Here is a 27,475-nt window from a genome sequence, read left to right as displayed (position 1 = left end):
CTGTTTCCACCTATCTTTCTTTCTTTTCTTTTCTTTTCTTTTTTTGTTTTTTGTTTTTTGGTTTTTGGTTTTGTCCTTTCGTCTTTTTAGGGCTGCGCCTGCAGCATATGGTGGTTCCCAGGCTTGGGGTCTAATTGGAGCTGTGACTATGCCACAGGTACAGAAATGCCAGATCTGAGCCTCATCTGTGACCTACACCACAGCTCATGGCAATGCCAGATCCTTGACCCTCTGAGGGAGGCTAGGGATCGAACTTGCAACCTCATGGTTCCTAGTTGGATTCGTTTCTGCTGCACCACCATGGGAACTCCTGTCTCCACCTTTCTATTAGCACTGGTGAGCAGAGGCTGAGTTCGGCCACAAGACCTTCTATTAGCCTTTCAGGGCTATCCCATATAAATTATTAGCTTCATTTCTCTGCTAGCACAAAACCACCTAAGTGACCTTGAAAATGCCATCCTTACCTCCCGCATCATGGGTCTAGCCCCTGGGTCTCGCTTCCACCGGGATGGTTGAGAGCTAATCCGATCCCTTGACAGCAAGCCCCAGGGCAGTCCACTCCCCACGATGGGGCTTGCACCCACAGCGGTGAACAGACCATCACTCAACACCCATCTGTGCTGTTTTGAAAGTTTCCTGAACTCCTTTCAAGCTCAATCCCACTCAAAGCCCATATGCCTCGAGTGAAGAAGCCCTTTCCCCTGCAGTTCTATTCCTGGCAAGACAGCAAACTGCCTGTTGTTGATCATGACGAAAATCATACCTCTTCCGGGAGCTGGAATCTTCATGCTTTTGTTCTATCCCTGAGCTACTGCAGAGAGGAGAGTTTTTTTTTTTTTTTTTTTTTTATCATTCCATCCCTGTTTATTAAAAACAGCCCTTTTATCCTCCTTATCAAATCCTTGCCGAACTCAAAACCAGGGTTTTATTAAACATGACAGGATTAAAAAAATAAGTAATCCCCCTTCCCTCCCCCAGCTTGAATTTACAACGCAGGAAATAAAAGACGAGCCACGCAGTCAGAGGCCTGCTGAGCCTTTTTCCTGGTGTGGATATGAATCTAAGATGTGCCTCTGACTCTACCCTGATCTTAGAGATGATGACGTAAGAAAAGGCTGAAAGAAACCCAACTCCAGAAAATTAAAGCCAACAGACTTGCTCAGCCAGGACAGAAAGGTCACTGAACCATCCAAGGGGTCAGCTGACCTGATGAGAAGCAAAGAGCCTCGCCTACCAGACTAGGACACAGTCTGTGGACCAGCGCTCTCCACAGGCACCACCAGAAGGCTTGTCATCAAAGTTATAGGACTGTCTTCTGACCCCAGTCCCGGAAATTGCAGCTCAACTGCACAGGCGCATCCCTCGAAAGGGCTCCAAGAGAACCAGCAGGAAATCTGTGCTGAAGATCAAAATCTGGGGTTAATCGCTGGTCTTAAGAAGAGTGCTTTCAGAGTTCCGGTAGTGGCTCAGTGGTTAATGAATCCGACTAAGAACTATGAGGTTGTGAGTTCGATCCCTGGCCTTGCTCAGTGGGTTAAGGATCCGGTGCTGCCGTGAGCTGTGATATAGGTTGCAGACGTGGCTTGGATCCCGCATTGCTGTGGCTGCAGTGTAGGCCTGCAGCTAGAGCTCAGATTCAAGCCCTAGCCTGGGAACCTCCATATGCTGCGGGTGCGGCCCTAGGAAAGACAAAAAAAATAAAAGAAAAAAAAAAAAAAACGACAAAAAGAAGAGTGCTTTCTTCTAGATCATCTAATAGATCTTCCCTAAAAGATGAAAACCACAGCTGCAGACTGGCTGGGAACCTGCCCATTTTGGCGGGGCCCATGGCTGGGGTTTGTGGGGGTGGGGGGTGGGGGTCCGCCAAGGCTGGGTGGCGGACCTTGGGCATCATGCCCACCTTCTGATTGCCCCTGCTGTTAGGTTATTACCACCCTCCCTACCACCATTCCCCCCCGCTACCCCCGCCACACTCCCAGACGGTGCTAGTTTTCCCAACTCTGCCCCTCCCCAACTCCTCACAGCCCTTCTTTCCCAAAGTTAACCAGCAGACAGTATGGTTTAGGCTGCTTTCCGCTAAAAGCAATAGGCCCTCCTCTTCCCCCATTATGGGAAGCGCAGAGTGTTTTAGGCTTTGCTCCATCTGCTGGCTTTAAAGTCCCTCTCCCTGTGGCATTATTTTTTGCATCCCCAGGCTGGGGGGCGAGAGGATGCCACTGCTGGTGGCAGACCTCCCTTCCCGTGCTTGACAGTGTCCATGGGAAGAAAGCAAAAGTCACTTGGAAGCTCTTTAGAAGATGGAGAAATAAATTCCTCGGAACCCCCAGAAATTTGAAGCCTCTCCCTGCACACCACTGGCCCCCATTAGACGTGCACATTCCTAATCAGTCACCAGCCGGAGAGGCAGGCAGCCCTCTTGACCAACCAAGCCCACCCCCCGTGCTGAGGGTGTAAGACCCCCCTGTGGCCCCATGACTATGGGGAGAAACGGAGAGACCTTACCAAGATTGGAGCTGTGTTACCCAAAAAAGGGCTGGAGAGAATGCTGAGAATACCTTTGCCACAGGATGTTTTCATTATAATTGTGAATAATAAGGATAATAAAAGCTACAGTAATCATTACATGGTTCCCCCAAGAGTCTGTCTCTCTGGCACCTGGTAGCACTGAACTTCTTGGCTCCCTCGTGGGACTGTCACCAGATCTGCCCCGTGTGCTGTGAAGTGATGTGGGTGTCTTCCAGGCCAGGGCATTTAATTGCCTGCGTGAGTTTCTCCAGATAGTTCCTTTCCTCTGCCCCAGGAACCAGCAACGCTCCAGACAACAGCTGCCTCATCAGTTGTGTCCTGGAGCCAGGACGGTGCATGGCAGAGCCTTGAGTCAACCTGCAAAGGGCAAGGGAAAGATTTAAAAAAAAAGCAGAAAACAAAACAAAACACCAAACCAAACCAAACCAGATGAAACCAGAAACAAAACATAACAACAACAGCAAAAAAACCCACCTTGATATTTTGAGAGGATTTGCTACTGTGGCAAAAGCCTTGTGTATTTCAACTGATACAATAGCTTACATCTATTGAGGGTTTACCATGTTCCAGGCATGTGATAACAGGTTATCACTGGTTTCTAAGGATATGGGAAATCAGGAGAGGAGAGAGCTCCACCCATCTGCCCACACCTCCGAGATGACTTCACCCCTAGGCGCTGGTACCAATTGGCACTTGCCTAGGGATGTTCCTAAGGGTGGATTATCCACCACACAACAGATGAATGCCCTAATGATGGTGGAGTGGAGAACAAGTGGGTTTGGTGTGTTTGTATGTGTGACTAGGGGTCATCAGAAAGAGACTGAGGGGAGCTCCCATTGTGGCTCAGTAGAAATGAATCTGACTAGCATCCATGACGACGCAGGTTCAATCCCTGGCCTCACTCAGTAGATTAAGGGTCCCGTGTTGCCGTGAGCTGTGGTGTAGGCCAATGGCTAGAGCTCCAATTTGACGCTTAGCCTAGGAACATCTATATGCTGCAGATACAGCCCTAAAAAGACAAAAAAAAAAAAAAAAAAAGAACCAGACTAATATCCATGAGGAGGCAGGTTTGGTCCCTGGCCTTGCTCAGTGGCTTGAAGGATCTAGCATTGCCACAAGCTGCAGCTTAGGTTTCAGGTGCAGCTCAGCTCTGGCATTGCTGTGACTGTGGTATAGGCCTCAGCTGCGGCCCCGATTCGACACCTAGCCTGGGAACTTCTGTATGCCGCACGTGCGACCATGAGAAAAGAAATGAATTTTTTTAATTTTTAATTTTTAAAAAAGAAAGAGATTGGACACATTCCGGTTGGCATGAACCCTGGGACTTCAAGAAGAGGAGAGAGGGAGAAACATGGTGTTGGAATAAAACTCTTCATGTTTCTTCTCTTGGCTTTTGGCACATTTTGTGATGCATAGGCCAACTGCCTTTTGTTCCAGCTACCTTTTCAAGTATGTTTATGGAGCAAACACTTTGGAGGATAGAGCTGCCGTCTCTCCCAGAGCCAAGAGCAGGTCTGCCTGTCACATCGGAAGGTAGAGATAGTATCTTTGAAGAAAGGCAAGTGTATGTTCAGGTGTAATAAAGACAGGGTCTTCCTCCACAGCAAAGCAGGCGTGCTTAATATCCACCTTAAGCACAGGGTTCTGCTCCTGTAATGCAACCTACTGAGTGTGTAGTTGTCATTTTGTGGGAATTGAAACTTAGGTGGAAAAATTTTGATGTGTTCGTTACCATACGCTCTCTCACTCTATTTTTTTTTTTTTTTTTATAGCCCCACATGTGACATATGGAAGTTCCCAGGCTAAGGGTCGAATCAGAGCTGCCACTGTGGTCGACCCCACAGCCATGACAACACTTGATCCATGCCCCATCTGCTGCTTACACCATAGCTCGCGGCAGTGCCAGATCCTTAATCCACTGAGAGATGTTAGGGATTGAACCCACATCCTCGTGGAGACCATGTCAAACCTGCTAAGCCACTGTGGGAACCCCTAGTTACTGCTCTTGCTGTGGGTAATTGGCTGTCCTTCGTCTCTGACCCAGCAGTCAGCTCTCTCCTGTCAGCACTTAGGCAACTGTGCCAGGCTCGCTGGTTAGCTCGTAAGGAGGGTGAATCTCAGACCCTTCATAATTCCTGACACATGTGGTTGCCTATGGATGGGTTAACATCCACATTAATCATACGGAGAGATGTTAGAGAGACACTTTTCTGATCTCAAGACCCCGTCCAGGGGCTCTTCTCCCCACTCCCAGCGGTCCTGGGAGTGATTTGCTTTCCTGTAATAAAGACTTTGCTCGCTCGCTGCCTGCGTGTTCGTGGAGTTCATTCTTCCGCTGCATGAACAAGAACCCAGGTTCTGATAACATCTTTCCGGCCTCACAGCTACGGAAGAACCTCTGTCTCCATCCACTGCCAGCCCTAACTAAAACCCCCAACAAACGGAAGATGTTAATGAAGCATTCTTTACTCAGGAAAGGAGACCACCAGACCACTGAACGCCAGCTTTGAAAACAATGCAAGCTTGCCTCTACCCTGATCTTTTTCTGTGGCCCTATTTTTCACCCCCCAAAACTATAAAACCAATAAAACTATTGTTTTTTTTTAAAAAAAAAAAAAACTATAAAACCAATCTCTCCTAAGGGGGCATGGTCTTTGAGGCATCAGCCTGCTGTGACCCTCCTTTGCCTGGCAAAGCAATAAAGCTATTTTTTTCTGCCCTCACTCCCCCCTCCCCCCAAAAAAGACTCTGTCCAGAGAAGTCAATCTTTTTCTTTAGTAATATCGCTAATATTCCTTTCTTCTACCTGGTAGACTTAGATGCTTCAAACCCCCAGATCGGGGGTGGCTCTCCGACTGGGCTGCAGATGGGTTCAGCAGCTTTCACGTTGGGAGCATTCTTCCCTAGACTCTTCACATCCGCCTGAGAATCAAAGGGACCAGCTTGTGAAAATACGCCAGAATGCTACCCAGGAATATCGTTCTCAAACTGCCTGATTGAAGGTCTGCTTTCTGTTTTCAAATATTGGAAAACTTTGGCACTCCAAGTTTCCAAATTGGATGTGAAATCTGCTCAGCGAGACTCTGATTTGAACAGAGTGTGGAATTGATTCTAAGGGTTTGGTATAAACTTTAACAACTGATTTATAAATATGTCACCTGCTATGTCCTGAATGAAGAAAACTTATAACCAATCCATTCAGAGAACAATGGTTTTTGCAGAGTTCTTTGCACCGAGCTCTACATTCCCCCTACAGTTCAGTGTCAAAACTTTTAAGTAATTCCTTATTAGACACTATGGAGTTATGATGGGTCATATAAGAAATGGAGATGCATGTGTATTTTTACCTTTGTGGAAAACAAAGGATAAAATCAAACAACCTGCTTGGAATTGAGACCAGCCAGGACATAATCTTTAGTCTCATCCAACTTACTGAGTCAGATATCAATGATTTTTTTTTTTTTCTTTTTAGGGACACACATGCAGCACATGGAAGTCCCACCAGTTAGGGGTCGAATCAGAGCTGCGGCTGCTGGCCTGAGCCACAGCTATGGCAATGCTTAACTCACTGAGCAAGGCCAGGGTTCAAACCCGCAACCCCATGGTTACTAGTTGGGTTCGTTACCACTGAGCCACAATGGGAACTCCTCAATGATTAATTTAAACAATTATAGCTGATTTGCAGTGTTCTAGTTCTGCTGTACAGCAAAGTGACCCAGTTATACATACATATACATTCTTTTTCTCACTTTTTCCTCCATCATGTTCCACCACAAGTAATTGGATATAGTTCCCTGTGCTCTACAGCAGGATCTCATTGCTTATCCACCTCAGATGCAAGAGTTGGCATCTACCAATCCCCAGCTCCCAGTCCATCCCACTCCTTTCCCCTCGCTTTTGACAACTATGAGTCTGTTCTCCACTTCCAAGAGTTTGTTTCTTTTCTATAGATAGGTTCATTTGTGCCATATATTAGATTCCAGATATAAGTGATATCATGTGGTATTTGCCTTCCTCTCTCTGACTTACTTCACTTGGTATGAGAATCTCTAGTTGCATCCATGTTGCTGCAAATGGCATTATTTTGTTCTTTTTTATGGCTGAGTAGTATTCCATTGTGTATATGTACCACATCTTCTCAATCCATCTGTCAAGGGACATTTAAGTTGTTTCTATGTCTTGGCTATGATGAACAGTGCTGCAATGAGCACAGGGGTGCATGTATCTTTTTGAATGAAAGTTTTGTCCAGATACATGCCCACGAGTGGGATTGCTGGATCATATTTTTATAAATATTTTGTCAAGCTGCCTGTCAATCATATGTTATGAATCTATGAGATGTGCAGGGGAAAACTTCTTGGAGTAAAACTGCATCATCAGTATGGCATTTCTGCAAGACCTCAACCCGTTTACTTGGCAGTATTAAGTTTGTTCACTTATCAAGTCAATCTGAATAATTTCTCAAATGCTTATTAACATGCTAGGCTAAAGCAGATACTATCCTTGCCCTTAGAAGTGGTCACTCACCAAAGATTTAACTTTCAGACTCACAGACTTTGAAAAACTTATGGTTACCAAATGGGACAGGTGGTGGGGGAGGGATGGACTGGGGGTTTGGGACCGGCATATGCACACTGAGGTCTATGGAAGGATTGGCCAACAGGGACCTGCTACAGAGCACAGAGAACTCTACACAGTATTCTGTGATCATTTATGTGGGAAAAGAATCTGAAAGAGAAGGGATGTGTGTATATGTATCACAGAATCACTTTGTCGGACAGAAGAAATGACCACAGCACTGTAAATTAACTCTACTTCAATTAAACTCAAAAATAAATAAATAAGAAAGGTTTAATGCTGAAGTACCTTGAAGGCTAGGAAGAGAAAATAAACAGTGTTATGAAAGTTTATAATTGGAGCACCACCCACTTCTGGGAAGTTCAAGGACAGGCTCCCTGAACATATGATAGCGGAGCTGAATTCTCAAGGCTTGAAAGGGATTCACTGTGCAAAGAAGTTGAGGATGGAAGAAGGGTGAGCAGGGTGAGGTTAGAAGATTATTCCAGGCTGTCAGAACAGCATGTTCAAAGACCTGGTGGCAGGTGCATCCTCGTTACTTTTAGGGCAATGAAAAGCATCAGGTCGCACATCTGGGACAATCTGAGCAACGAAATATATAATGATAGTAATAGATTATATCAAAGACTAAAATCAATATCCATCAGGCCAGAGCCATAATCAACAACTGAATAAATAAAGGAACGGGAAGGAGTTTCTGTTGTGGCACAGTGGAAACGAAACTAACAAGTAATCATGAGGTTGCGGGTTCGATCCCTGCCCTTGCTCAGTGGGTTAAGGATGCAGCATTGCTATAGGCTGTGGTGTAGGTTGCAGATGTGGCACGGATCCTGTGTTGCTGTGGCTGAGGCAATGGCTGGTGGCTGTAGCTTCAATTTGACCCCTAGCCTAGGAAACTTCACATGCCACAGGTGTGGTCCTAAAAAGCAAAAATAAAATAAAAATAAAGGAATGGGAAGAATAGCTATTCTTCACAGTATAATTCCATTTAGTATATGGAAAAAGGATAATGGGCATAGAAATTCACCATTTAAAGAACATCACAGTGGAGTTCCCATCATGGTTCAGTGGTTAACAAATCCGACTAGGAACCATGAGGTTGTGGATTTGATTCCTGGCCTTGCTCAGTGGGTTAAGGATCCAGCATTGCCAAGAGCTGTGGTGTAGGTTGCAGACGCAGCTTGGATCCTGCGTGGCTGTGGCTCTGGCGTAGGCCAGTGGCTGCAGCTCCGATTGGACCCCTATCCTGGGAACCTCCATATGCCGCAGGAGTGGCCCAAGAAAAGACAAAAAATAAAATAAAATAAAATAAAATAAAGAACATCACAGTAATAATTATTGCATCCAAGAATCCTGAACTGGTGATAAAAAAATAAGTGGCAGGCAAAATATGATGAGAAATATCTTACCTAAATTCCAAAATCTCTCTTCTCTCAATAATGAGTTCAATATTGACAATAGAGACTCCTGGCATATACTGTGGTGTAGGTCGCAGATGTGGCTCAGATCTGGAGTTGCTGTGGCTGTGGTGTAGGCCAGCAGCTGTTGCTTCAATTTGACCCCCTAGCCTGGGAACCTCCATGTGCCATGGATGCGGTCCGAAAAAGACAAAAGACAAAAAACAAAAATAAAAACAAACAAAAAAACAAACACCCACCTCCCCCCAGTATTGCATGTTATGGACGAAGAATGTCGCCTGTTCAGTAAACAAAGGATGTGTGGCTACCAAGCCATCAGCCACCCCGACCAGTGCAGCCTGAAGGAAATTCAGGGTGGAGAAAAACAGGGTACTGATTGTAGATAGTCAGGATGCACATCAAAGGAATAATTTTGAGATTTCAAGCCCAGACTCTTGCCTCTTCCCAGACACAGAAAAGCACTAAATGCATTCATTTAAGATGTCTGTTTTTTCTTTAACTAGTAGTACTCTTTTGATATCCTACTACCCTGTTTGGGTTTTTTTTTGGGGGGGGGTTGTTTTGTTTGGTTGGTTGGTTTGTTTGTTTCAAAAACTACTGCATATCCTCGCTCTTTCCTTGCCTCTGTGGAGCAATCCCTCAGAGCAATCTGAGAGGCTATATCCTGGACGTAAGTCCTCAATCAGTCTGCCGAATCAAATATAATTCTCAGCTTTTAGGTTGTGCATTTATCTTTTTTTTTTTTTTTTTAACAGCCTTACCCTTGGCACACGGCATATGGAAGTTCCTGGCCTAGGGGCTGAATGGGAGCTGCAGCTGAGGGCTATGCCTTAGCCATGGCAACCCTGGATCCAAGCCACACTGCAACCTACACCACAGCTCGTGGCAACGCAGGACCCTTAACCCACTGAGGGAGGCTCGGGATGGAACTTGGGTGCTCAGAGACAACATTGGGTCCTTAACCCAACTCTGGGTTGCACATTATTTAAAATCAACACTATTAACATTAATTTCCTGGTTTTGATCATTATACTCTGGTTATGTAAGATATTCACATTTAGGGAAGTTGGGTGAAGGGTATAGGAAAGATCTTTGTACTTTTTTTTTTTTTGTCTTTTTGCATTTTCTATGCTCCCGTGGCATATGGAGGTTCCCAGGCTAGGGGTCTAATCGGAGCTATAGCCATTGGCCTATGCCAGAGCCACAGCAATGCAGGATCCAAGCCGCCTCTGCAACCTACACCACAGCTCTTGGCAATGCCAGATCCTTAACCCACTGAGCAAGGCCAGGGATTGAACCTGCAACCTTATGGTTCCTAGTCGGATTCATTAACCACTGAGCCATGACGGGAACTCCAGGGAAGTTGGGTGAAGGGTATAGGAAAGATCTTTGTACTATTTTTGCAACGTTTTTGTATGTCTGAAATTATCTTAAAATGAGCAGTTAAAGAAATAAGGAGTTAAAGGAAGAAAAAGTGAGTCAGCTGAACCACAGAAAGGGAGAAGAGGCTGGTGAGGTGGCAGGTTGAGACCACACAGGAATTTGTAGTCGATGTCAGAAACTGGAGTTTCAGAGTTCCCATTGTGGCTCAGCGGAGACGAATCTGACTAGCATCCATGGGGGTACAGGTTTGATCCCTGGCCTCGCTCAGTGTGTGGAGGGTCTGAGGTTGCCATGAGCTGTGGTGTGGGTTGCGGACTTGGCTCAGATCTGCTGTGGCTGTGGCTGTGTCCCGCGGCTGCAGCTCTGATTCAACCCTTGGCTTGGAAGCTTCATATGTTGCAGGTGCGGCCCTAAAAAGATCAAAAAAAAAAAAAAAAAAAAAAAAAGAAAAGAAAAAAAGAAAGAAAAAAGGAAAAACAAAACAGAAAAGGCAGTTGGATTTGAGAGGAAATGAAGCTCAGAGGCAACCTCTGAGGCAGAGAGAAAAATTGGTCATTGAAGCAACTTTCGGGCAGGACAGTTGGAGAGAGACATGTGAAGGAAAGAGTTATGATTTATCCTATAAAATATAAAAAGTGAGTTATAAATAAAGTTCTGTGTGAGCAGGGAGAAGAGTGGCTGAGAATGGATTTCAGAATGGATAGAGATGAGCTCGGAAGAATGGATGGGATCTGTTCGGCTGATGCAGGAAAATCTTCAGAAGTTCTGCAGGAATAGTGCTCTGTTCCTTTAACTGGTGGTGGGTCTGGTCCCCACTGGGCCAGCAAACAGGAAGTTAGTCAACTACCTGGTCTCTATAAGTGGGACAGAGACAGTGTGTTTTCGGTTCCTCAACTGGTCTTTCTTTGCTCTTTTCCCTACTTGGGTACAATTTGACCTTTATCCATAGCACGTAATGTTCCAGATTCTTCCTCTTTCCCCTCTTCCGCAACCACCTTCCACCCAAAGTCCCCCAACCCTCCAGCAGGGCACTGCAGACTATTTGAAAGGTGATGGTTCTTTCAAAAATTACTTGTTGTTCACATGCTGTCTTTTTTTTTTTTTTTTCTTTTTAGGACAGCACCTGTACAGCAAAGTACCTGTACCAGAAGTTCCAGGGCTAGTGGTCAAACTGGTGCTGCAGCTGAGGCCCACACCACAGCCCCAGCAGCACTGGATCAGAGACACAACTTGTGGCAGTGCCAGATCCTTAACCTGCTGATCGAGGCCAGGGATCAAACCTCAAGGACACTCTAAGGGGTTCTTAACCCACTGAGCTACAACGGAACTTCTTGTTGATGACTTTTTAAAAAATGGGATAATTTTAGTGGAAAGTCTTGTTAAAACATTTATTAAACTAGCAAGGAGAAGCTGGTAATTGAAATGACAACAAATAGTACAGGAGCATCAAAATCCATGAAATGCTTAGGGACAAATTTAGCAAAATGGACACAACATCTGAATAGTAAGAATTACAGAATGTTTCAGAGAGAAATGAAAGAGACCTAAATAAATAGAGAGAAATATTATATTCCTGCATTGGGAGGTACTGTTTTCATATCAGTTCTTTCCAAAGTGATCTATGGAATCAATATTCCCTCCGTAAAAGTTCCAGCAGGTTTTAAAAACATACCAATTGACAAGCTGATTCTAAAATTTATATAGAAATGCAGAAGATCTGTAGTAGCTAAAACAGTTTTGAATAGAAGAGCAAAGTCAGAGGTCTTATATTGTTGCCCTTAAGATCCTTAGGGGATTGCTTTCAGGGTGCCCCACAGATACCCAAATCCATGGACGTTCAGGTCCTTTTTCTTTTTTTTTTTTTTGTCTTTTTGCCATTTCTAGGGCGGCACCCTCGGCATAGGGAGGTTCCCAGGCTAGGGGTCGAATCAGAGCTGTAGCCACCGGCCTACGCCAGAGCCACAGCAACTCGGGATCCAAGCCACTTCTGCAACCTACGCCACAGCTCACAGCAACACCGGATCCTTAACCCACTGAGCAAGGCCAGGGATTGAACCTGCAACCTCATGGTCCCTAGTCGGATTCGTTAACCACTGAGCCATGATGGGAACTCCTCAAGTCCCTTTTATAGAATTGTATCATATACACACATAATCTAGGCAAATCCTCCCATATATTTTAAATCATCTCTGTATTACTGACAATGCAATGTCAATGCTATGTAAACAGTTGCCCATGCACAGCAAATTTAAGTTTTGATTTTTGGAACCTTCTGGAATTGCTTTTAAGAATATGCTCAGGAGTTCCCATTGTGGTGCAGCAGAAACTAGTATCGAGACTAGTATCCATGAAGATTCGGGTTCGATCCTTGGACTCGATCAGTGGGTTAAGGATCTGGTGTTGCTGTGGCTGTGGTGTAGGCCAGCAGCTGCAGCTCCAATTCAACCCCTAGCCTGGGAACTTCCAGCTGCCTCCAGTGAGGCCCTAAAAAAAAAAAAAAAAAAAAAAAGATATTGGAAGACATTGGAGGACTGGACAGAGCAATCTTGAGAAAGAAAAGCAGAGCTGGAGGAATCAGGCTGCAGCTCTGAGTTGACCCCTAGCCTGAGCATTTCCATATGCTGCAGGTACAGCGCCCCCTCAAAAAAAAGAATGGGCAATTAGCACATGAGAGGGTCCTTCAGGTCAAGAGGTAGAGAGAAATGCAAATGAAAAGCACAAGAGAACAACTACCCACCCATTAGAATGTCTTAAATTAAAGAGGTAGATGGAAACTATTCCAGTTAGAATGGAAAAGCAATGAGGTCCTACTGCACAGAACAAGGAACTCTAGCCAGTCTCTTGGGATAGAACATGATGGGGGATAGTAATGAGAAAAAGAATGTGTGTGTATACATATATGTATGTGACTGAGTCTCTATGCTATATAGCAAAAATTGATGCAATATTGTAAATAAACTATAGTTTAATAAAAAAAAAAGCACTTTGGGAGTTCCTGTCGTGGCTCAGCGGTTAACGATGACTAGGAACCATGAGGTTGTGGGTTCGATCCCTGGCCTCGCCCAGTGGGTTAAGGATCTGGTGTTGCTGTGAGCTGTGGTGTAGGTTACAGACAAGGCTTGGATCTGGTGTTGCTGTAGCTGTGGCGGAGGCCAGCAGCTACAGCTCCGATTAGACCCCTGGCCTGGGAACCTCCATGTGCCACAGGTGCGGCCTTAGAAAAGACAAAAAATAAAAATAAAAATAAAAAAACACTTTGGAATGAATAAGCAGTGGGATCCTGCTGTATAGCAATGGGAACTATGTCTGGTCACTTGTGACAGAACTTGATCATGTGAGAAAAAAGACTGCATACATGTATGTGTCACCTTGCTGTGCAGTAGAAAATCAACAGAACGCTGTAAACCAGCTTAATGGAAAAAATAAAAATCATTATAAAAAAAATAAAACATTTTTTAAAATTAAAATTTTTTTTTTTTTTTTTTTTTTTTTTTGCCATTTCTTGGGCTGCTCCCGCAGCATATGGAGGTTCCCAGGCTAGGGGTTGAATCGGAGCTGTAGCCACAGGCCTACGTCACAGCCACAGCAACGCAGGATCCGAGCCGCGTCTGCGACCTACACCACAGCTCACGGCAATGCTGGATCCTTAACCCACTGAGCAAGGCCAGGGATCGAACCTGAAACCTCATGTTTCCTAGTTGGATTCGTTAACCACTGAGCCACGACGGGAACTCCTTTAAAAATTAAAAATTTTTAAAAAAGAGAGAAAGAGAGAGAGCGAGGGAAAAAGACATACCAAGCCCATAGCCAGTGTTGGCAAGGACCTAGCAAAGGGACTCACACCGTTGCTGGTGGGAAGGCAAAATGCTGCAACCACTGTGGAAAGCACTTTGGCAGTTTCGAGGCTCCACCCAGAAATCCTATTCCTAATATTTACCCAAGAGAAATGAAAACACATGTCCACAGAAAGATGCGTAGACAAATGTTCATAGAAGCTTAATTTGTAACAGCCCCAAGTGGAAACAACCCTAATTTCATCCACAGGTAAACCGATCAACACACTGAGGTATCATCAGACAATGAAATGCTAGTGAGCCATAAAAACAGAAAACTACTGCTTAGACACAGTGACAGGGATGGATCACAGAAACATTCTGCTGAGAAAAAAAAAAAAAAACCCTGACACAGCAAAGGGGCTGTCCTGTATGATTTCATTTATATGAAATTCCAGAAAAGACAGATCTAATCTATAGTGACAGAAAGCAGACCAGTGGTTGCCTGGAGCTGGGGTGGAAGGATTGAGTGGGAAGCAGTACAAGGGAATTTTCTGGGGTGAAGCCCATGATCTGTGTCTCGACTTGGGTTACTTGGGTGTACAAACTTGTCAGAACTCATCATGTACATTTTGAAGTAGGTGTGTTTTATTGAATTAAACCCAGACCTCAATGAAGTTGATTGGAAAGAAAAAAAAAAAAAAACATTTAGGGAGTAGAAAATACTATGAAACACAAAGACCAAGTTGGGAGAAGTCTGCATATAGACCCAGAGAGAGGTTTTCCTGGGAAACCTCAGTCTGCAAAGTGGGTTCATCTTCTTGGAGATGCTGGTCCTTCTCAGAGCTGCCCCAAGGTCTTGCTGGGACCTGGCTGCGTATTGATGGCTTCCTTGAGTCCCCTTGTATGTGCTGAGTCTGGGGAGCTGCTGAGAATTCTGTTTCAGCTCTTGTTGGAGGACCTCGCCTCCTCTTCCCAGCTCTGGTCTGCTGCCCGATTGCACTGCTGCCACCTTCCATTCTTACACCTTCCCATGACTTCCAGGGTAAGCTCACTGGCCCACCCAGGTTTCCACCTGAGGCCCAAGGCTTTTCAGATTCCACAGACCCAGGCAGCATAAACTATTCTGCCTTTATTTGTCTTCTTTTTCTCGTCTCCCACTTGCTTTGTCTTTCTCAACTCCCAAGTCACGTTTTATTTCTGTTGGACTCTTCTAGAATCTTCTCCCTTCTCAGTTCCTACCTCCTGATTCCAAGGCTCAACATCATGGCAACAGGGCATGTGGGAAGATTTGGGATTTCCCCTTGGAGTTCAGAGTGGCTTAGGACCCAGGAAAGAATGGGGTGGCCCCCACCGAGCCAGCAGCCACCAACGCGATGCCTGTCATATTGAGATATATATATTTTTAATCATTTATTTATATATGTATTTTTTCCTACTGTGCAGCATGGGGACCCAGTTACACATATATGTATACATTCTTTTTTCTCACGTTACGTGTTCCATCATAATTGATTAGACAGAGTTCGCAGTGCTACACAGCAGGATCCCATTGCTAATCCATCCCGCAAGCGACATTTCAATGAACCCTTCCTCCAAGGACTGGCGCTTGGCCCTTTGTCCAAAAATAACCTATTGAAATGTGATTGCGGGCAGAGCTAAGGAGTAGAGTTCAAACTCCTTAGCTCTGCCCGCCAGGCCATCTCAATGTAGTCACATTCCTGGAAACCTGGCCCTAGCCTGTCCTCTCTCCCAACCCCACTTGGTCACACTCAAGCCTCTGCTGAAAAGTGAGCATGAGTCATTCCTCACCATCGCAGTTACGGCACTTATCCCAGAGTCCCATGGGGACTCAACTATCCGACCTTCTCACCATGAAAACATCCAACAAGTCAGAGAACCTTTAAATTAAAAAAAAAAAAATTTTAAATTGCTGTTCCCATGGCATATGGAAGTTCCTGGGCCAGGGATTGAATTTGAACCACAGCTGCAACAATTTAGGATACTTTAACCCACGGAGCTGGATGGGGATCAAACCCATACCTCTGAAGCAACCCAAGCCCTGCAGTGGGTTTCTTTCTTTTTCTTTTCTTTCTATTTTTTTTTCTTTTGTCTTTTTAGGGCTGCACCTATGGCATATGAAAGTTCCCAGGCTAGGGGGTCTAACAGAATATGCAGTTGCCAGCCTACACAACAGACAGCAATGCCAAATCCAAGTCATGTCTGTGACCTACACTACAGCTCGTGGCAACACCAGATCCAAGGAACCCACTGAGCGGGGCCAGGGATTGAACCCACATCCTCATGGATACTAGTCGTGTTGGTTACCACTGAGCCACAATAAGAACTCCCCCCCTCTTTTTAAATTTCTTTCTATGGCTGCACCTGCAGCACATGGACATTCCCAGGCTAGGGACTGAACTGGAGCTGCAGCTGCTGGCCTATGCCAGGGCCATGCAACATCAGATCTGAGCCGCATCTGAGAACTATGCCATAGCCTGTGGCAACAATGGATCCTTAACCCACTCACTGAGTGAGGCCAGGGATCAAACCCAAATCCTCAGGGATATCATGTCATGTTCTTAACCTGCTAAGCCATGACAGTAACTCCATGCATAACAGATTCTTTTTTTCTTTTTTTTTTTTTGTCTTTTGTCTTTTGTTGTTGTTGTTGTTGTTGTTGTTGCTATTTCTTGGGCCGCTCCCGCGGCATATGGAGATTCCCAGGCTAGGGGTTGAATCGGAGCTGTAGCCACCGGCCTACGCCAGAGCCACAGCAACGCGGGATCCGAGCCGTGTCTGCAACCTACACCACAGCTCATGGCAACACCGGATCGTTAACCCACTGAGCAAGGGCAGGGACTGAACCCGCAACCTCATGGTTCCTAGTCGGATTCGTTAACCACTGCGCCACGACGGGAATTCCCATAACAGATTCTTAACCCACCTCCCCACAGCAGGAACTCCCACCTGATCTTTTATAACTCCCGTGCCCAACACTGCTTCTAACCCATAGTAAGCACTCAGTCTTTATTATTACGATGCTTCGTGCATGCTTGGTGCTCTAAGAGACTCAAAGACTGCCTAAGGCTTGATTTCCATCTCATGGAGCCCACAGGCCAGATGGAGAGATGGACCTCTGGACAACTGTAAAGCACATTACCCTGCAGGATAAGTGCTTCGTTAAATGTTGGCAGGAAAAACAGCCAGGGAGGAGGTGGCAAGTCACACTATTGGCACAGGTGTTTGAATTTACCTAATAATAACAGCTCATTTTCAGTGAGTGGTTTCTCTATGCCAGGGACCAGCTAAGCGTTTACACATTGTATCCATTTCCTCTGGCTGCTGTAACAAAGCACCAGAAACAGGATGGCTGGAGACAGCAGATGTTTCTTCTCTTCTAGTTCTGGAGGCTGGAAATCAAAAACCAAGGTGTAGGAAGGGCCCCACTCCCTCTGAGGCTTCTTGGGGAGAACCTGTCCTTGCCCGGATGGTCCAGCTTCTTTCTGGTGGTTGCTGGCAGTCCTTGGTGCCTTTGTTCTCCTTGGCTTGTTGCTGCTTTGCTCCAATTTCTTTCTTTCTTTCTTTCTTTCTTTCTTTCTTTCTTTCTTTCTTTCTTTCTTTCTTTCTTTCTTTCTTTCTTTCTTTCTTTCTTTCTCTCTCTCTCTCTCTTTCTCTCTCTCTCTCTCTCTTTCTCTCTCTCTCTCTCTCTTTCTTTCTTTCTTTCTTTTTCTTTCTTTCTTTCCTTCCTTCCTTCCTTCCTTCCTTCCTTCCTTCCTTTTTTTTAGGGTGGCCGCAGAGGCATATGGAAGTTTCCCGGGCTAAGGGTCTAATAGGAGCTGCAGCTGCCGGACTGCGCCACAGCCACAGCAACAGCAACACCGGATCCAAGCTGAGTCTGCGACCTACACCACAGCTCTTTGCAACACCAGATCCTTAACCCATTGAGCGGGGCCACTATGCGTGGGTGGGATGGAGGTGGACAGAGGGGAAAGTAGGTAGGAAGGCTGTTGGCACCAGAAGAGGAGCTTTTCCAAATGCACAGGTGCCCTTTCTTGGCTGGGAACCACCGCTATCACCATCTTACTTTAGGCACTGGCCCTTCTCTTGAACTGGAAAATCACCTAGGTAGCACATTACTTATATTAAATACTATACAATATTTATCACTCATAACATTATTATTTTAAATCTTCTGAAAAGGCAAATATTAACCACTATCTCAGAAACAATAATTTCAGTGGTCACCAGAGAATATTTTTTGTTTCATTTCATTAAGGTGTAATTGATGTGTAACATGACGTTAGTTTCAGGTGCACAACATAATGGTTCAATAGTTGTATATACTGCAAAATGATCACCACACTAAGTCTAGGGAGTAGACTCTTGTTAACTAGAGAACATTTTTTTTTTCGTGATTGTTATATACACATATATATATATATCTTTATATACATTTATATATTCAGTTATATATATATATATATACACATATATAGTCTTTTTAGATTCTTTTCCATTACAGTTATAAGATATTGAATATAGTTCCCTGTGCTATGTAGGAGGACCTTGTTGTTTATCCATTCTATACATAGTAGTTTATAGAGAACATTTTTGTTTTTTGTTTTTGTTTTTTGCTGAGTCATCAATTGCCTTTTGAGTTCTACATTCTCAAAATAAAACAAGTTAGGCAAGGAAGAACTTGTAGATTCTTAATGGCACATGCTTCTTTCAAGAGCAGCATGTCAGCTAAAATTGCATTGGTGCAAAAAGTTATACTGGTCTGACTCATGAGGCCAACTGCCTCTGAAAATACTGAGTCTCATCCTTTGAGACAGGGCCAGCTCCATTTTTGTTCTGCCTAACTCAACTGATTTATTATTCCCATTGCGCATATTTCATACTCATTCTAAAACTGCGATATTAGTAAATTCTAACTTTGGGAAATAATGCAAACGTTGAAACCAAGTACTTTCCATAACATGATTTATAGATATTCACTAAGTCTCTCCACATTTCCTCATTTTAATCTGCCATCTCCAAAGTTAACTTCTCATTTCTCTGAATCAACTTTTATACATCGTCCCCAGGAACCAAGAAAACCAGAGTGTGGAAGTCACTCTCATTCCCTGGGGCTTCTCGAAATACTCAGGGCTCCAGCTGCCACTCTTCCTGGTCTTCCTCACCAGCTACACAATCACCGTGCTGGGGAAGCCAGGTGTGATCCTGAGGATCAAGTTCAATCCCAGACTCCACACTCCCATGTACTTCTTCCTCAGCCACCCCTTCGTTGATTTCTGTTACTCCACAGTCGTTACACCCAAACTATTAGAAAACTTGGTTGTAGAGGATAGAACCATTTGCTTCACTGGATGCATCATGCAGTTCTTCTTCATCTGCATGTTTGCATGACAGAAACATTCATGTAGGCAGTGATGGCTTATGACCAAGTTGTGCCAGTGTATAACCCTTTGCTCTACACCATTGTCATGCCCCAGAAGCTTTGTGCCTTGCTGGTGGGTGCATCGTATTCTTGGAGTATAGCCTGTTCCTTGGTGTACACATACATTTTGTGGACTTTATCCTTTTGTGGGACTAATTTTATAAATAACTGTCTGTGAGCATGTGGCCATTATTGTTGTTTCCTGCTCTGACCCCTACATCGGCCAGCAGATCGTCTTAGTCTCTGCCACATTTAACGAAATAAGCAGCCCGATGATCATTCTTACTTCCTATGTTTCCTTCTTCTTCTTTTTTTTTTTTTGCATTTTGCCTTTTCTAGGGCTGCTTCCCACAGCATATGGAGGTTCCCAGGCTAGGGGTCCAATCGGAGCTGTAGCCACTGGCCCATGCCAGAGCCACAGCAACGTGGGATCCGAGCCGCGTCTGGGACCCACACCACAACTCACGGTAACGCCGGATCCCTAACCCACCAAGTAAGGGCAGGGATCAAACCTGCAACCTCATGGTTTCTAGTCGGATTCGTTAACCACTGTGCCACGACGAGAACTCCAGTACATTTTCATTTTTATCACTATCATGAAGATGCCTTCAACTGGGGGGAGGAGGGGTGACACAAAGCTTTCTCCACCTGTGCCTCCCACCTGACTGCCAGCACATCTTACTTGGGACCATCCTTTTTCTCCTCTGTGTTCCTGACTCCAACAGTCCATGGCTCAAGGTCAACATGGCCTCTGTCTTTTGCACAGTGGTCATCCCCATGCTCAACCCACTGACCTACAGCCAGGAACAAAGAAGTGAAAGAGTCCATGAAGACGTTAATCCATGTTAAATTATCACATCAATGTTAAGCTGATAGCATGTAAAGCTAGACATAATCACTCTGTCTGTAAGAATTTTTCAAAAACAAATCAATATAGGAATCTATGCTAAACTTGCAAGTGGAAGTTCAACTCTGTTCACACTTTTATTTGATTAAAATAACTTTAAATTTACAAATAATAATACAGAGAACATTTTGGAAGTGTGAAATTTAAGGTGAAGATGTTTCCTCCTGCTAAAGCTGTTTTTGAAGAGATGGTGGCATCAGCTTCTCCAGCGAGTCGGAACCCCACTGTCACATTCTATACAGAGCCCTGTGGATCCAGGCCATGCCAGAGGGCGACTGCTGACTCACCAAGGGGAACCAGGAGACCTTCCAGCGTCTCCGGTATCAGGTCAGGTCAGCAGCGCATGGGCTTTTCTTCGGTCCCATTCTGGTCAGGCTCCCAGGAGGCACAGTGGACCCTTTGGGAACCAGTGAGGCTTCTCTGAGGGTCAGTCAAAAGGAAGGGCACAGGGAGCCCTCCCAGCCCAGACCTCCACCCACTGACTCAGATGCACTTGGCACATGAAATTTCCATGGAAATAGTGATAAATGGATGATAGGACCTCTTACAGTAAATAGGAAATCTAGAAGGACTTTTGAGGATGGTAGGAAAGTGGGCTCTTTTAGATAACATCATTTGTATTCCTTCCTTTTTTGCAAGTTTTCCCCCTTGGGAGGCATTTGTGATGTGTATGTTCTGTAGAAAAGAGGGGCATGGAAATTCTGAGTGTGTGCCAGGAATTTTCAGTGCGACTATTTCTAAAAAATAGAAGCCAGTTTTTTAAGATGATAAATGGTATGCAAGTCACATTCTTCTTTAAAAGGTTGTAACAAATACAGAAGAATTAACAAGAAAATGCATTACATGCCCATTAAAAATCCTCAAAGAGAAAGATATAAAAGATAAAAAATAAAAGTTTGGGGTATTCCCTATTGGTTCAACAGGTTAAAGATTCAGTGTTTCATGTTGCAACAGAAGAAAGGGTGGGGGAAAAAATGTAATTGTAATGTATACATGTAAGGATAACCTGACCCCCTTGCTGTACAGTGGGAAAATTAAAAAAAAAAAAAAAAAAAAAAAAAAAGATCCAGTGTTGTCACTGCGGTGGTGCAGGTTTGATCTCTGGCCAGGGAATTTCTGCACACTGTTTAGTGTGGCCAAAATTTTTGTAAACAAATAAATAACAAAACTTTCCTTTTCTCTTAGGCACCCCCTCACCTAAAGATAACCATTATTAACAATTTCTTATATATTCTTCCAGAGGTTTTCATGCATACACAAACATTGAAAATATACATTTTAGAAGTTCCCGTAATGGTTCAGCAGAAACGAATCTAACTAGCATCCATGAGGACGCAAGTTTGATTCTTGGCCTCATTCAGTGGGTTAAGGATCCGGCGTTGATCTGAGCTGTGGTGTAGGTAGCAGTCATGGCTCAGATCCCACTTTGCTGTGGCTGTGGTGTAAGCCGGCAGCTGCAGCTCTGATTTGACCCCTAGCCTGGGAAACTTCATATGCTGTGGGTGTGGCCCTAAAAATAAAAAAAAAAGAAAATATATATTTTAATATTTATGTATAATATTATGACACTAGCTTTTCAAAAAATTTAATATGTTTAATAATATATTGGCATGTTTTATTTCAGCACATACAGATTATTTTATTATTTTTAATAGTTATATAAGTATTCATTCTGTAGATGTACTTTATATACCAGTGCCCTATTAATAGACATTTAGGTTATATTCAGATTATAAAAAATATTACAATATTAAAGCGAATATATACTTTTTTCTTTTTAGGACTGAACCTGCAGCATATAGAAGTTCCCAGGCTAGGGGTTGAATCAGAGCTGCAGCTGCCACCCTGTGCCACAGCCACAGCAATGCTGGATCCTTAACCCACTGAGTGAGGCCAGAGATTGAACCCTCATCCTCATGGACACTATGTTGGGTTCTTAACCCACTAAGCCACCACAGGAACTCAGCTTTTCTCTAAGTTTGCAAACTTATGGATTGAGAAGTAAAGTTGGGGGGAGAATTTATGAATCTAGGGGCTGGCATCTACTTCTGGTGGCTTTTGTGGGATAAGTCACCTGAAGCCTGGGAAAACATCTTCCCTTGGGAAGTCAGGAGGCCTTTGATACCACATCCTTTCTCAAGTTGAGGACTGTCTTGCTGTGGGCAGTCCACCCCCCGAGGCTGGAGCAAGAGGACACCTCTGCTGGGTCAATGACATCTCCAGGCCCCTGGGCTCTGAAGACCACCCTCCTTCAAAGGTAGGGTGCACCTAGCCTATTTCACTTTATAGAACACACCTTCCACCCACCCTCACTTGGTACAGAACACAAGGCTAGCTCCTTCCCTCTTTTCTGCATCACCATGGAGAAAATAGGATCATGTCAAATGTCAAATGCTATTTACTTGGAGTTCCCATTGTGGCTCAGTGGTTAACGAATCCGACTGGAATCGTGAGGTTGTGGGTTCGATCCCTGGCCTTGCTCAATGGGTTAAGGATCCGGCATTGCCATGAGCTGTGGTGTAGGTTGCAGACGTGGCTTGGATCCTACGTTGCTGTGGCTCTGGTGTAGGCCGGTGGCTACAGTTCCGATTCGACCCCTGGCCTGGGAACCTCCATATGCCGTGGAGGTGGCCCTAGAAATGGCAAAAAGACAAAAAAAAAAAAATGTTATTTACTTACAGCATGGAACCTCTTCACCATGGCTCAGAGTGCAAGGTCACGTCAATTTTTTTAAGAAATATTTGAACTTTCCTCTTGTATCTTTTGCTTGGAAGAAGCCAGAATAATTTAACCCAAGGAAAGAACTCTCTAATAGCTGGTCTTTTGGATACAGGCAGTAGAAGGAACTTTGGGGTAAGCAGGCCTGTGGGCTGAATGGTTCAGATCATTGAACCTTGAAGGCAGACACATTCATTGATTGGAAGCAACAAAATATTCTGAGTGATGGGAATTCACACCTCAACTCTCACCAAAAGATAAATCTTTAACCAGCTGAGGGAAGTTTGCTAATCACAAAACAAATGAACCTTGACTGGGTATGAACAGCCCAACAGGTTGAGAGCAGTGGAAACCAATATCCAAGGCTGTTTGAAGAAGAAAGCCAGAACTGGGATGTGCAGATGTTAATATTCAATAAAACATTCTTTCAAAAAAAGAAAGACAGGAGTTCCCATCATGGCTCAGTAAAAAAAAACCTGACTAGGATCCATGAGGACACAGGTTTGATCCCTGGCCTCACTCAGTGGGTTAAGGATCCAGTATTGCCATAAGCTGCCGTGTAGGGTGCAGATGTGGCTCAGATCCTGCATTACTGTGCCTGTAGTGTAGGCCAGTAGCTACAGCTCTGATTTGACCCCTAGCCTGGGAACTCTCATGTGCTTCTGGTACATTAAAAAAAAAAAGGGGACATTGGAGGACTGGACAGAGCAATCTTGAGAAACAAAAATGGAGCTAGAGGAATCAGGCTCCCTGACTTCAGACTATCCTGCAAAGCTACAGTCATCAAAACGGTATGATACAGGCACAAAAACACACATATAGATCAATGGAACTGGATAGAAAGCCCAGTAATGAATCCACCAGCCTATGGCAAATTAACCTATGACAAAGAGACAAGAATATACAATGGAGAAAAGCCAGTCTCTTCAGTAAGTGGTGCTGGGAAAACTGGACAGCTTCATGCAAAAGAATGGCAACTTTTAAGTTTTACTCAAGGAATGAACAAAAACCTATCATCCACCATTTCCATAGTTTCACGAAATGAGGTGCACTTTAATTCCAAACAAGGAGGAATTAAGGGTAAGACTGGAGAATGAAGATGCCTGGACAAGAGGACCTAGTTGAGCAGAATGACCGGATGGGTGAAGGGGATTAAGGTATTAGCACCGTCAATTAGCATGATGTCCAAAACACAGCGTGAAAATCATCTAAAGGAGCAAGGAGGGATGATTACGGTAAAATATGTTCTTTACCCTACTTTTTTGACATCTTCTTCTTCTTTTTTTTTCTTTTCTGTTTATGGCTGCACCTACAACATATGGAAGTACCCAGGCTCACGGTTGAATTGGATCTGCAGCTGCCAGCCTAAAACACAGCCACAGCAACACCAGATCCAAGCCTCATCTGCTACTTATGCTGCAGCTTGTGGCAACACCAGATCCTTAACCCACTGAGTGAGGCCAGGGATCAAACCCAAGTCCTCATGGATACTATGTTAGGTTCTTAACCCACTGAGCCATAACAGGAACTCCTCTGGCATCTTATGTTGCTGATACTTAACAATAAAATGTTCCAGATTTACTCTGCAGCAGAAAATAATTAGGCATGTATATCCTGATACCAGTAACAGCCCCATGTGTGCTTGTAAACCACTTTATATATATATATATATATATATATATATATATATATATATGCTATTTAATTCATTTAAATCTCTCAACAGGAATACGAAGTTCTTGTAACAAATTTGATCATCCCATTTCTCATTTTACACTGGAAACCGAAGCTCCCAAATGAATTCCTGTTGAATCAGCAAATACCCTAACATGTGCCAATAGTCAACCGGCAAGTTGGATCTGAACTTTCTGGGCGATGCTTGACCAAAGGCATCCAGACTTTTAAAAACTGGCATTGCTGTAAATCCTCTTTAAAGTGCTTCAAGTACCTTCCAACTCTGCTTGAATCCAAATAAACATAGAATCCAAATGAAATAGTCTAGAAGTAGAGTTCCTGCCACAGTTCAGTGGAAACAAATCTGACTAGTATCCATGAAGGTGCAGGTTCAATCTCTGACCTTGCTCAGTGGTTAAGGATCTGGCGTTGTTGCCATGAGCTGTGGTGTAGGTCGCAGACCCAGCTTGGATCTGGTGTTGCTGTGGCTGTGGTGTAGGCCGGCGGCTACAGCTCCAATTTGACCCCTAGCCTGGGAAACTCCATATGCTGCAGGTGCAGCCCTAAAAAGACCAAAAAAAAAAAAAAAAAAAAAAAGGAAAAAGAAATAGTTTAGAAGTTAAGAGTAGCCATGAAACAAATTAATTCTGGAGAAAAGACATGCCTACAACAGACATACATGAGTGGGTCAGCATCTCAGGCTTTGGCTCCTCTAGAAAGGAGAACATGAGACAGGATTTGGGTGTGGTACACCTGTGTGAGAGGGGCAAGCTCAAAGCCCTGGGCGGCAGGGCAGAGGGATGTCAGGCAGGGGGATGTGAGGGAGGAGGGAGGCAGGGCAGTGATGTGGTCCCTGGCACAGCACAGGCACAGGCACAGCAGGTGGCTGTTCATGGGGCCTGTTCAAGGGGTGCCCTCAGGGCTTCTCTGGAAGGGTCTGCAGGAAAACCACACCCCAGAGGGACCCATGGAAGAGATGCAAGAATGGGGATATCTGCCCAGCTCCCTCCCACGCCCTCTCATCCCAGCCTCACAATCTCATCCATCTAGACCTCACACCCCACACTTCCCTGGATGTCAGTGGCTACTCCAGGCCGTGGGATATGGTGTTTGGTGCAAGTCTCAAAGGACAGGAACTTGGGGTTTTGATGGAGAAAGAGGGAGGAGGGAGAGAGAGAGGGAGGGGGATGGTGGGAGAGAGAGGAAGGAAGAGGCGAGCACATCCAAGATGTGTCCTGTAAGATCAATATCACTTCCGGGTAACTATGAAGTCACTTAGTGACATTCAGAATTGTCTGTACCAGTTAAGACATCAGGTAGCATGGCGATGGTTTTCAGTGCTCAAAAATAGTTTTTATTTTTTCTTTTTACAGCTGCACTTGTAGCATATGGACATTTCTGGGCTAGGGGTTGAATTGGAGCTACAGCTACAGGCCAACATCACAGCCACAGTGACACGGGATCCGAGCCACATCTTTGACCTGTGTCACAGCTTGAGGCAATGCCGGATCCTTAACCCACTGAGTGAGGTCAGGGATCGAACTGGCACCCTTATAAGACTATGATGGGTTCTTAACCCACTGAGCTGCAACGGGAACTCCAGAAATACTTAAGGAAGGTTTTGAAACCAAATTTATCATTACTAAAGGGGAAACGTGAGGAGGGAAGGATAAATTGGGGGGCTGGAATTGACATATACACACTACTAGTATAAAATAGACAGATTACAAGGACCTGCAGTATAGCACAGGGAACTCTACTCCATATTGTATAATAATCCATATGGGAAAAGAATCTGAAAAGGAATGGATATATATGTGTATGTATAACTGATTTACTTCGCTGTACACCTGAAACCTGAAACTAACACGACCTTCTAAGTCAACTATCTTCCAATAAAATTTATTTTTTAAAAAAGAAATACTTAATGAAGGAATGAAGAAATACTTACTGAATTCAGTTAATGAGAAAACATGGACATGTTTAAACTGACAGGGTAAAATTTTAGAGCCACGAGTGACCATTTAAAGTCAAGAATTTTGGGAGTTACCATCATGGTTCAGGGGAAACAAATCTGACTGGTAACCATGGGGACACAGGTTTGACTCCTGGACTCGCTCAGTGGGTTAAGGATCTGGCATGGCCATGAGCTGTGATGTAGGTCCCTGAGGCAGCTCGGATCTGGCATTGCTGTGGCTGTGGTGTAGGCTGGCAGCGACAGATCTGCTTTGACAGCTGTCCTGGGAACCTCCATATGCCGAGGGTGCTGCCCTAAAAAGACCAAAAAAAAAGAAAAAGAAAAAAAAAAAAGAAAAAAAAGAAGAAGAATTTGGGGATCTCCCTGGTGTTCTAGTGGTTAAGGACTCAGTGCTGTCACTGCTGTGGCTCAGGATCGATCCCAGGCTCGGGAACTTCCGCATGCCGGAGTGCAACCAAAAATGAAATCAAGCCAAGAGTTCTGCCTAAGATTGAGCACATTGAAAATTACTCTGGTCTACAGGTCTGTAAGACCTAAAAGTTTTTCAATGCCAGCTTAAATATTCATTATTGGAGGCATTTACATTGTCTTCGTTTGGGTTCCTCCAGAAGATGACCTGAAATAGGAGAATTGGAACACAGGCAGTGTACGGACAAGGTAGAGGAGAGACGGTGGGATGGGAGAAGTGAGGGATGGAGGGAAGGTGTGTGTCACCAGGCAGATGGTCACTGTGGGTACCTGCACATAATACTGCGGGAAGGTGGGGGCCCATGGAGACACAGTCCCCAGAGTAATTGCATTCAAGAGGCAAGAGAGCAGTTCCCGTCATGGCTCAGTGGTTAACAAATCCGACTAGGAACCATGAGGTTGTGGGTTCGATCCCTGGCCTTGCTCAGTGGGTTAAGGACCGTGAGCTGTGGTGTAGGTTGCAGACGTGGCTCGGATCCCACATTGCTGTGGCTTTGTCGTACGCTGAGGTCTACAGCTCCAAGTGGACCCCTAGCCTGGGAACCTCCATATGCCAAGGGTTCGGCCCTAAAAAGACAAAAAAAAAAAAAAAAAAAAAAAAAAAAAAGC

General features: G+C 44.5%; 1 protein-coding gene and 1 pseudogene across 6 annotated transcripts in view; one reads left to right on the top strand and one right to left on the bottom strand.

Annotated features, from left to right (window-relative positions):
• Positions 1-902: 902 nt before the first annotated feature.
• The window catches only part of LOC146399483 (uncharacterized), a 74,359-nt gene continuing 47,786 nt past the window's right edge, over positions 903-27,475 (bottom strand). For 2 of the 6 annotated variants that reach the window (XM_084980187.1, XM_084980188.1), the window contains exons 3-4: positions 5,333-5,448; positions 2,555-2,883 (exon numbers count right to left, since the gene is read on the bottom strand). In XM_084980187.1, the coding sequence (XP_084836313.1) occupies positions 2,694-2,883; positions 5,333-5,448 (306 nt within the window). In that variant the 3' untranslated portion in view covers positions 2,555-2,693. Of the gene's footprint in view, positions 2,884-5,332; positions 5,449-14,945; positions 15,059-20,092; positions 20,426-27,475 lie in introns of those variants that run through there. The other 4 variants (XR_014817849.1, XR_014817850.1, XR_014817851.1 and 1 more) reach the window with 3 other exon arrangements.
• LOC146399484 (olfactory receptor 5D3-like) overlaps positions 17,976-27,475 on the top strand; it is a 40,175-nt pseudogene continuing 30,675 nt past the window's right edge.

Source organism: Sus scrofa, chromosome 10, assembly GCF_054392235.1.
Source record: "Sus scrofa isolate SSC_HxYL_T2T_F1_AM1 chromosome 10, Sscrofa_HxYL_maternal_Yorkshire_Landrace_v2.0, whole genome shotgun sequence".
Classification (NCBI taxonomy): domain Eukaryota; kingdom Metazoa; phylum Chordata; class Mammalia; order Artiodactyla; family Suidae; genus Sus; species Sus scrofa.
The sequence above is the reverse complement of the archived record's forward strand: the minus strand, read 5'-3'. Positions and strand labels throughout refer to the sequence as shown.